Genomic DNA, 10,944 nt, shown 5'->3' with positions numbered 1-10,944 from the left:
TAGGGAGACTGAGGGGATAGATAGATAGATAGATAGATAGATAGATAGATAGATAGATAGATAGATAGATAGATATCTGGGAGGAATTTTGTCAACCAAACACCTTTCAGGGTCTGACTGACCCTCAGTATGTACTGGGATGCAAAATGTGCCCTGAGTCCAGGCAATATTTTTAGCTAAATGAAGCAAAAAGAAAAAGACAAAAAACTGCAGAGAGTTGGAGTGACGTAGAAAGGAGCAGTGTATAACAGCAGTTTGAAGCTCTGAATTGGTGATGATGGTGGTGGTGGTGGTGGTTATGGTGGTAGTAATGGTGATGGTGGTGGTTATGGTGGTAGTAATGGTGTGGTGGTGGTGATGGTGGTACTAATGGTGATGATGGTGGTGGTTATGGTGGTAGTAATGGTGACGGTGGTGGTGGTGATGGTGGTAATAATGGAGATGGTGGTATTAATGGTGGGGAGTGATAGTGGTGGTGGTGGTGATTGTGGCAATAATGGTGGTTGTGGTTCTCTTAAGTTCATGATGACCTTGTAAACAATAGAACAAAACATTTCCCAGTCTTGTACAATCTTCATGATCATTGGTGTATTTGTTGCACCTATTGTGTTGGTTGATCCAACTCGCTGAGGATTTCTTTACCAAACATGGTGTTTGGACTAGTGTTGGAACTAGTGCTAGAAATACTGAATTCAAGTCCCAGCTTTGCTGTCATGTGATCCTAGATGGTCATTTACCATTTCTGAATCCCAGCTTCTTAATCTTGAAATAGGTGACAACAGTACCGCCTTCATATTGTTGGAAGAATTAAGTGAGATGATATAAAAATCTATTGGCTGCCCATAAATGATAACCAAGAAATGAATGAAATGGGAGATAATGAGAACTGACTCTACCCAGAGTGGTGGTGTTGCTTTCAAGTGCTATAGAGCTGATTCCATTACATAATAGTCTAATAGGTCAATGGAGAACTGCTCCCATAGGGTTTCTAGTCAATAATGTTTACGTGTGCAGATGATCAGGGCTTTGCTTCCACAGACTGGCAGATGATTTCAAATCACCAACCTTAGCAGCCTCAGTTAGCAGCCAAGTATGTAAGCCTTGCACCACCAGGGCTTCTTTAGCCAGAGTTGAAGGGGCACCAGAAAGCCCACAAACCTTGGAGTTTAGCTCTGCGTCATGATGTTAGGAAAATCTACACCTGAAAGCCAGATCCAAATTAAACAGTAACTATCCAAGGTCAGGGAAAGAGCCTTGTCAGAACAGGTTCCTCCCCTTGTTCCACCAAGGAGTGGCTCAGCCTTGGCCAGGTGGGCCCCACTCCCCTCCTGCCTGTATAAATGTGTCCTCATGCCTCCTCGCCGGCCACTCATTGTGGACACTCACAGCATGCTGGGCATCACAGTTCTTGCTGCGCTCCTGGCCTGCGGTAAGCTCTGGCTGGGGATGGGCTGCAGCTTCTGTCTGTGAATGTGGGATGGCATCCTGGGAAAAGGGCAGAGCCAGGGGCCCTCAGCTCCCCAGGGGTCCTGAAAAATAATGCAGGGTCCTGTGCTGCCTCAGATGCTGCTGACTCACTGTGTGTCAGACAAGTCATTTTCCTGCTCTGTGACAAACTAGTCAATGAATGATCACACACACAAAGTAAGGAAGGGAAATTTGGTGTGGAAACCACCCAGCATGGGGCCAGAGACACAGCAGATGCCACATCTCAGATGCACTCCATGGACCATCCAAATCTATCTTTGGCAGTAACATTTCTCCCTTGAGGATTCGTCACTATTTTAGTGACATTCCATCAGATTAGGAATCAAAGGATTTGGCTTAAATGTCACTTACTCACTGTAGGACGTAGACATGTCACTTTAGCTCTCTTAATCTCAGGGATTTGTTTGGGAAGTGAGAGCACTGGATTAAAAGTCCTTCCAGGTAGCAACAGTGATTATAGAAGCTCATGTTTACTGTATGTATGCTTACTGTATGTTTGGGAAGAACATTCTTCTAAGTGGTACAGAACTGGTCTGTCAGTTTGCTGTAGTGAGGTAACTTGAAGTTGCTGTGACGCAGAACACTGTGCCACTGGTATGTTGGATGCCATAACAGTTACCCATGGTGGATGGTGTTTGGTGGAGCTCCCACATTAAGACAGTTCTGGAAGCAGGAATGGCATCCACTCCCTAAACAACATGCCTCTGGAAACTCTATGAACATTAGAGAAAGGATGGCAGCTATAGAGCAGGGTTCAGATCTTTCATTCATAGGGTCACTATGCATCGTGCCCGACTCAATGGCACTTAACAACAACAACTGTATGCCAAGGCATTTGCTAAATTCTTCACATGATAGTTTGAACCCCCTGCAACAACCCTGGGAGTTGGTGATGTTGTTAGGTGCTGTAGACGTAAATCTGACTCAGTGATCCCATCCCACGTGACAGAATACAAGTGCTCCCTATGGCGTTCTTGGGTACTATCTTCATGGGAGCAGATTATCAGATCTTTTCCCCAAGTAGTCACCAGATGGGTTTGAACAGCTGACCTATTTGGTAACCTGTTGAGTATTTAACCATTGTTCTACCAGGGCTCCTTCCCTTGAGGCTCAGTATCTGGCCCAAGACCACTTGACTAAGGAGTAGTTTTTGTTGTGTACTGTGGAGTTGGAACTGACCTACAGCTGATGCTCCAACGGGTTTCAGAGGAAGTTAGTTGCACAGGAAGAGATTGTCCATCCTTCTCCCACAGAGCAGGTGGTGGCCTCCTACTGCAAGCCTTCAGGATTGCAGTGCAGCTTCTTGTCATTAGGCCACCAGAGCTCCCTTGACTAAGAAGTGGCTGAGCCAAAATTTGAATCTAAGTGCTCTAGACTGATCGCCACAGCTTCCTAGCTGCAAAATTCTGTAAAACTGGATTCAACATTCATGTTGTCCCAGTAGGTAAGGGTGAAGGACACCATTGTGCTCAGACACTGTGCACACACACGAGACTCCACCTTATTTCCTTCCGTGTACTAAGCATCTCCTCTATGCAGGGTCCTTTGCTAAGGCTTTCTATGCATTGTCTAATTTAGTTCTCAGGACAAACCTACGAGGTTAGTGCTATTCTTCCCATTTTGCAGTAAGAGAAGTTGAGACCTAGAGATGTAAATGGCTTTCAGAAAATCATGACGTAAAATGTGAACCCATGTTTGCCAGACCTAAAACTGTTGCTCTTTCCACCGTCTCACCCCACTTGTTCCCGCTGGAGCGGGGATGCCAACCCAGTCACCTGAGCCCCTTCTCTCCCACTCACTTAGCCTCCGGCTGCGGGGTCCCCAGCTTCCTGCCCAACCTATCGGCCCGAGTGGTAGGAGGAGAAGATGCTATTCCCCACAGCTGGCCTTGGCAGGTAAGCATGCTGTTAGCAGGTGAGAGGTGGGGGTGGGAGGAGCTGAGGGTCCCCCAGGATCTGACGTGTGGCACGTCTGCCTTCTCCCCAGATCTCCCTCCAGTACCTCAAGGATGGCACATGGAGGCACACATGTGGTGGCACCTTGATCGCCAGCAGCTTCGTTCTCACGGCCGCCCACTGCATCAGGTAAGCTGAGACACCCCCTCACCTTAGAGTACAAACCTGATAGGCTTTACTAAAGTCTCTCTAAGCCTCAGTACCTTGTTCTAAAAATAGGGATTTTATATATAAAATATAAATATGTAATATATATATATATATATATATATATATACACACACACACACACACACACACACAATTTTTCCTTTTGGGGACTAAATGGCATAATGTATGCAGAAGGCACTTAAAGTAACATCAGTAGGAGTGCAATGTTTGGGGGAGTGGTTAAGGCAAATCTAAACATCTCCCGTAGAATATCATATTACCAAAAAAGACAAGCTGCTTGCTTCCAATAACTACACTGTGCATTTATTCATGCAACAAATATTTATTGTGCACCTACTACATGGCAAGAGGCATGGTGGCATAGACTATTAAGTGTGGGACCACTTACTCAAAGGCAGACAGTTCTAACCTACAGGCTGCTCTGAGAAACTTGAAGGAGGGTCACGTGAATTGGGAACGACTAGACAGCAGTAAGTTTGATGGGAGTTCTTATGTGCCAGGGGATATGTCAAGGAAGAAGATCACATCTGGGCTGTCAGGGAGCTTCGAGTCTAGTATTAGAACAACAATGAGACAAGTAAATATGTAACACAGCAAGATGTAATGGAAACTAAGAAGGAAGTAAAGGGCTCAAAAGTGAGAGGAGCTCTGTTTAAAAAGGTGTGGCTGAGGGAAGGAGTCCTTGCTGGCCCAAATGTTTAGTAAGCTAACCAAAAGACTAGAGATTAAAATTCATCCAGAAGTGCTTTGGAAGAAAGGCCTGGTGACCTGAAAAATGAGCCACAAAACCCCAAGAAGACAGTTCTACTCTGACACACCTGGGGTCACAAATTGGGATTAACTTGACAGCAAATAGTTTCTTTTGGTTTCAGAGAAATGGGAGAAGTTCCTTTTTTTAACCTCCATAATAACTGGATATTTTAAGATATAGCAAAAATAATGAAATCATAATGCCTGATGCAGCAGGAGCAGAGTATGTGAGGGACAGAACAAGAGAAGGGGTGCCAGAGAGGAAACAGGTGGGCTGATTGTGGGGGACAGTGGGTGGACTTTGGTTTTGATCCTGGTGAGATGGGAGAGTTTTTAGCTGAAGGAGAGCAGAGGCTGAGTCAACTTTTAGAAGACTCCCACTGATTACTGGGTTAAGAATAGACAGTAGGGAGGCCAGCACGGAGGGAGGGGGCCAGTTAGGTCATGCTTGCAAATGATGCAGGCAAGAAGTGATGGTAACTTGGACTGGTTTATTCTCACAGCAGCCTTGGGACCAATGTTCTAGTATTATCAATGTGGACTATTAGATGATACACTTAGGGCTGAGAAAAGGGTCCTTGTACATAGCACCAGCAGTTTGCAATCAGCTGCTAACCTAGAAGCTGGTAGCTCTAAGCCACCTAGTGATTGCATAAGAAAAACCTGGCAATAAGCTTTTCTAGAGATTGAAGCCAAGAAAACGCTCAGAAGCAGTTCTGCCTTGTAACACGTGGGGTTGACAGGAGTCAGAATCAACTCAACTGTAACGAGTGTGGTTTTAGGGTTTTACAAATGAGGGGACTGAGGCTGGGCTCTATTCCCTACGCCCAGGATCAGTGTGAACTCTTCTATGTTAGCCACAGGTCTGGGCCAACAAATCAGCCCTGACCTTCTGCTTCCTCCACCAGCAACACTCGCACCTACCGCGTGGGCCTGGGGAAGACGAACCTGGCGGTGGAAGATGAGGAAGGCTCCCTGTTTGTGGATGTGGACACCATCTTTGTCCATGAGAAGTGGAACTCCTTCCTGGTGCGGTGAGTGTCTGCCTGACCAGCGCTCAGGTCCTGGGGGCAGTGCAGAAACAGGATTCCCTAAGACAAAGCCACAGAGCCTGTTTCACCCTGCCACTGGTGCCCTGTGCTTGAACAGCCAGCAAGTGGGTTCCACGCATGCAAACGGGCAAAATACTAAACAGTTAGACATCTCCCTCACTCCCATCATCGTCCAAACGGGTTCCAGGAAGATACACTGAGATCCAGACTCACCTTTACTGAGCATGCTCACTGCATGCTCCCACTCCAATACACACCTTACATACCACCCCTCACCACAGAGGGAGCCAAAGCTCAGAGAGGTTAGGGAGTGCATCCCAGGTCGCACAGCCCAGAAGCAGGTCAAGTGAATCATTGCATAAAAATCAGCACGAAGCTTGTTCCTGAAGCTGAGGTTAAAAACGTCCCACCTACTGCTCCCCATGCCCCAGTACTCTCTGTCCTGTCTTTATATTAGGCAGTTCACTGCATAGTCTCGGTTAGGGAAATAACAGGGTACAAATCAGGATGGAGATCAACTCAGAAGGAACAGGAACAACTCGGAATCAAGTTCCTTGGTCAGGAGAGCCTCTCAACTTCTGCCAGCTCTGTTAGGAGGTTTCTTGGGCAAGTGCTATGAATTTTAGTTTCATGGGTTGAGAGGCCCTGCTGCCACCTTCCTGCTTCCGGCTGTCTCGCCCCACTATCGTTCTTACTACTGCTGCACTGTTACCTCTTGCTGTCTTCCACGTGACAGCTCTCATCTCCTGGCTCTAGGAGGTTCCCAGCGCAGGAAATTCGGGCCCACAGAGCATAATCCATTCTCATCTATTTCTCCTTGGTGGCATTCTGAGGGCTCTCTCTGCTTTGGAACGGGCTGTCTTTTAAACCTAGCAGGATGACCAAAGTCACCATCAAAGTTTTTAATGGCAAAATCTCCTCATTAAGGTTCCATATACCTAATTTGCATGGCCCCACCCTTGCAAAGGTGCCATTCGCCTTATTCATGTTATTAGCAAACTCTCCAAGTCCCCTTAACGGAACACAAGGACTTTAATTTACATAGTCCCAGTCAGTCTTTTGGTGGGAGTTTCCAGACTGTATCGCTGGAAAGGCCATATTAAGTCATTCACTGCACTGTGATGGGAAAACAAAGCCTCTAACAATAACAAGAAGATGACTCAAACTGGATCTACCTAGTGCTGCCCCACTTTATTTCTGGTGAAATGAAAATATAAAAACCACAGCCTAAGTCTCCTTCTTCTATGATAATAACTTCCCCTTTGCTTTTGCTTAATTTCTGATTATACATAACAGAGGAGATTTGGAAAGCTTCAGCTCTGGTTTCTTCTCTCTATTAAGTCTTTCCAGTAAAAGGGGTGGGTAGTCAAGTTAGATGGTGGATTGTTTGCTCCCTGGCACATCTGTCAGCCGACAAGAAGCTGGTGTCTGTGACATTTATGGAGGAACCCGACTCACAGCCCAGGGCCCCCCCCAGCTCACTCACCCTCTCGCTTGGATTCCAGCAATGACATTGCCCTCATCAAGCTGGCGGAGCCGGTGGAGCTGAGCGACACCATCCAGGTGGCCTGCCTGCCAGAGGCAGGCTCCTTGCTGCCTCACGACTTCCCCTGCTATGTCACTGGCTGGGGCCGCCTCTGGAGTGAGTACCGCAACGCTGTGTATGTCAGGGTGAAACTGTTCTCCAAAGGGTTTTTAGTAGCAAAGTCTGGCAAAGCAGGTCTCCAGGCCATTCTCCTGAGATGTCCCTGAGTGGACTCAAACCTCCAACTTTTCCATTAGCAGCCAAGCACATTGAGTACAGCTCTTGGCACATCTTGAGAGCCTTCCTGAAGGAAGTCATTCCAACCCCAAGCATGCCACACAAGTTTGCTCATCACTCTTCATTTTTGCCTAGATATCTTCACATGTTGTTAAACTTTATAATAACCATAATTATTAAACACATGCTATGTGGTAGACATTCTAACAAGTATGAGGATTGAACGGATTAGAAATGGTCAATTGTTTAGAACAGGACTTGGCATATATCAAGTGCCATGTAAGCCATGTAAGTACCTGTTGAGTAAAATAAATCAACTATGGGGCAAGAGACAGTATTGAGTCTTTTGTTGTTGTTGTTGTTGTTTACTGTCAAGTCAGAACTGATGCATAGCTGACCCTCTAGTGGGTTTTCAGAGGCAGTTAACCACACAGGAGAAGATTGCCCATTCTTCTCCCACAGAGTAGCTGATGGATTAGAACTGTGTGCCTTCGGGATTTCAGCACAGCTTCTTACCACTAGGCCATCCAAAACCAAAACCAAACTCTCTACCAGTTAGTTGCTTCTAACTCCTGGCAACCCTGTACCATGACCTAGTGGTAAAGACCTGCACAGCCAATCCAAAGGCATGGGGTTCGAATCCACTAAACGATCTACAAAGAAAAATGGGCAATTTCCTCCCATACAATTTACTGCCTCTGAAAACCTGCTGGAGGGTCAGCTATGAGCCAGTTCCAACTTCATGGTGCGTAACAACATAGCAACCCTACAGGGCAGTGCAGAATTTCCCCATAGAGTTCTGAGGGCTGCAAACCTTTAAGGAAGTAGATTCCTGCTTCTTAGATAGCAGTCAACTGCTTTAACAATTGTAGATCTTTTTTTATGGTATACCAGCTGCCCAAATAAAGTCCAGCTGAATTAAAAAGCAAAATATATAGAAGTAAAATTCCAGAAGAACTAGAGGCTAATAGAGAGTGTTACTTAGAAAAGAGGTAAAAGTGCAACAATGAATGATTGGAAACCCTAAGTCTCTGTAAACTTTCATTAAAATTACTTTAAAAAGAGATCAAAAAAGAATAAATCTACATTTGATATTTATCAAAGAGAGGGGGAAAACCTACAAGGAAATGATTGGCAATTAGAATGATAGCATTCAAATTAAAGAAATTCAACTCAATGGCTCTTCCTCGAGCACTTTCTGTGGTTGATTCTCAAATCACTCTCCTTCGCTGCCCCAAGAGTAATCTCAGCCCCAAACAGCTCAGGACCACAGACTCATCATCTCTTAATTAGGAACCTGCATGTGGTTTGTAAAATGCCCCAGCTGGACCTCACCACCCCCACCAAAGCCTGTCCTCCGAAGGCCCAGCAGATGATGAGTCTGGGGCTTGGCTCATCCCGCCCACACACCTGCTGATTTCTCAGTCACTGCTCTCTCTCTGCAGCCAATGGCCCCATCGCTGATGAACTGCAGCAGGGCCTGCAGCCGGTGGTGGACCATGCCACCTGCACCCGACTTGACTGGTGGGGCACCATGGTGAAGGACACAATGGTGTGCGCTGGTGGTGATGGTGTCATCTCAGCCTGTAACGTGAGTATCCAGACCCAGCGCGCCTTCTCCCTATTCCCAGCAGACAAGTAAGGGGCCAGGAAGGGGGGCGAGAAGGGTGGGGAATGGGAGACCCATTTGAGTGCCCCCACTGGACTGAGCAAGATCAGAGGAAGACCCTCCTTCAGCACTGTTTAACTGTAACAGTTTAACCTCTTTGAACCTCAGCTTTCCCATCTATCAAATGGGAAAGTATACAAATCTTCACTAAAGACTGTGCCACCACCTCCATCAGTCCAGGAAGACAGGGGACATAGAGAGATATGACCCAAGAAGATCTAAACCAAGAAGCATTTAAGACCATCAGGAATCATCCTGCTCCCAAACATACAACCCTCTCCCCACATCCCCCTTTCCCACTTTCTCAGATCTCCATACAGCTCTCCTCATTTCCTCTCCACACAGCTCACAGAGTCTTAGACACAGGGGTTCCAGACAAATGAGCAATTGAGACACAGAGAAGCTTAACATTATCACACAGCAAACCAGGAACTCTCCTGACATGCCAGATCCCGCCGAGAACTAGGACAAGCCAGCACCAAGTCAGATCTCCTCACCTCCCTCATCAGGAACAGGCAGGGGCATGAACAGGGAGACTGAGGGGTCAGCTCAGATGCTCTTGAAGCCCTGTGCCTGTTTTCAAAGCCTCCCTCTGGAGGAGGCCTGGAGACTGACACTGAGCTGATCTGGTGCAGGGGGACTCTGGCGGCCCACTGAACTGCCAGGCGGACAACGGCTCCTGGGTGGTGCGTGGGATCGTCAGCTTTGGCTCCGGCCTGGGCTGCAACACCGCCAAGAAGCCCGCAGTCTACACCCGCGTGTCTGCCTACATCGACTGGATCAACGAGGTGAGTTCCTGCCTCCAGGTTTCTGTGAGCTCCCCCTGCCCCCCACCCCACGTGAGTCCTCCCCTCACACACTCATTTCTTCAGTCACTTCTCCGTGTGTACCTCCACTCAGGCTTGCTCATATGCACACCCACAAAATGATAACAACAAAAAACACCATTGCTATCTAATCGATTCCCATTCACAGTGACTCTGCAAAACAGTTTTTCTAGACTCTGTAGGCAGACTTTTTTCTAGACTTTGTAGGCAATAGGACTGCCCCAAAGAATTTCCAAGGCCATAATCTCTATGGAAGCAGATCCCTAGTCTTTCTCCTGTGGAGCAGCGGGAGGGTTCAAACCACCACTTCTAGGCTAGCAGCCACGCACTTAGCTGCTGTACCCCCAATCCTCCTTGCTTACCCAATCACTCCTTTATTCATGCACTTAGTATTCATTCACATCTTCACTCATTGATTCGGTCAGTCATTAGCTAGTTGTAGAAGTATTGATGGAGTTCTTACTGTCTGCAGCCCTTGAGTTGGGTGTAGTGGGGGAAACAGGCGCTAACCTCATCCATTCATTCATTCATTTGTCCACTGACGTCCAAGCAAATGCTTATGTCCTGATCCCAGACACCACACCACTACCCTCAAAGTACACATGGCTCCAATAAAGCAGAGGAGAAGGGTGGTGAGGATGGCTGTTCATCACCCTGGGGGTCACCCTGAGCTCGGGCCTTCAACACGGGTGATGGGAGGATGTCCTCTGAGCCCCTGTTTGTAACAGCAGCAATCCGAGATACTGAGGGGAGTCCAGGTCCCCAGGCAGAGATGAAGCTGATGTGTCAATACCTAGACTGCCCTGCCTGGTCCCCCATGTGTCCACTCCCCTGTCTGAGCCTCACACTGTCCCAGAAGGGGATCCATGCCTACAATCCCTCACATCCTTCTCTACTCCCCCAGAAAATGCAGCTGTGATGCGTCCCTGGGATCCACAACAGCAAGTTCCCACCACAATAAACTCCTTTCGCCACAAGTCATCTTGATTTTTATTTTATTATTATTACTACTATTATTATTGTGTGTATGTACCATCAAATCTGATCTGAGTGGTACAGGAGGAGATTGCCCCTCCTTATTCAGCAGAACATCTGGTTTATTCTTGCTTTAATGCCTCCCCTGAGCGTCACCAGGAAAACTTGGTAGCACAGTGGTTAAGCCTTTGACTGCTAATCAAATAGTCAGCAGTTCAAACTCACCAGTTGCTCCACAATAGAAGGAAGGGGCAGTCTGCTTCCCTAAAAATGCAGAAACTGCAGTTCTGCTCTG

At 47.1% G+C, this 10,944-nt stretch overlaps 1 protein-coding gene across 1 annotated transcript; it reads left to right on the top strand.

Annotated features, from left to right (window-relative positions):
• The first annotated feature begins 1,389 nt into the window (after positions 1 to 1,389).
• Positions 1,390 to 10,593, top strand: CTRC (chymotrypsin C (caldecrin)). Its single transcript, XM_006883706.1, has 8 exons — positions 1,390 to 1,429; positions 3,292 to 3,383; positions 3,475 to 3,572; positions 5,273 to 5,398; positions 6,922 to 7,058; positions 8,624 to 8,769; positions 9,483 to 9,635; positions 10,579 to 10,593. The coding sequence occupies exons 1-8, from the start codon at positions 1,390 to 1,392 to the stop codon at positions 10,591 to 10,593; spliced, it is 807 nt and encodes a 268-aa protein (XP_006883768.1).
• Positions 10,594 to 10,944: the final 351 nt, after the last annotated feature.

This window comes from Elephantulus edwardii, unplaced genomic scaffold, assembly GCF_000299155.1.
Source record: "Elephantulus edwardii isolate Elephantulus edwardi_28Jun2011 unplaced genomic scaffold, EleEdw1.0 scaffold00028, whole genome shotgun sequence".
Taxonomy (NCBI): domain Eukaryota; kingdom Metazoa; phylum Chordata; class Mammalia; order Macroscelidea; family Macroscelididae; genus Elephantulus; species Elephantulus edwardii.
Note: the sequence above shows the minus strand (reverse complement) of the source record. Positions and strands in the feature narration are given on the sequence as shown.

Coding starts and splice junctions, on each gene's coding strand:
- CTRC (XM_006883706.1), top strand. CDS start 1,390: ATGCTGGGCATCACAGTTCTTGCTGCGCTCCTGGCCTGCG. Junction 1,430..3,291: donor TGCTGCGCTCCTGGCCTGCG/GTAAGCTCTGGC, acceptor CCACTCACTTAG/CCTCCGGCTGCGGGGTCCCC. Junction 8,770..9,482: donor GTGTCATCTCAGCCTGTAAC/GTGAGTATCCAG, acceptor GATCTGGTGCAG/GGGGACTCTGGCGGCCCACT.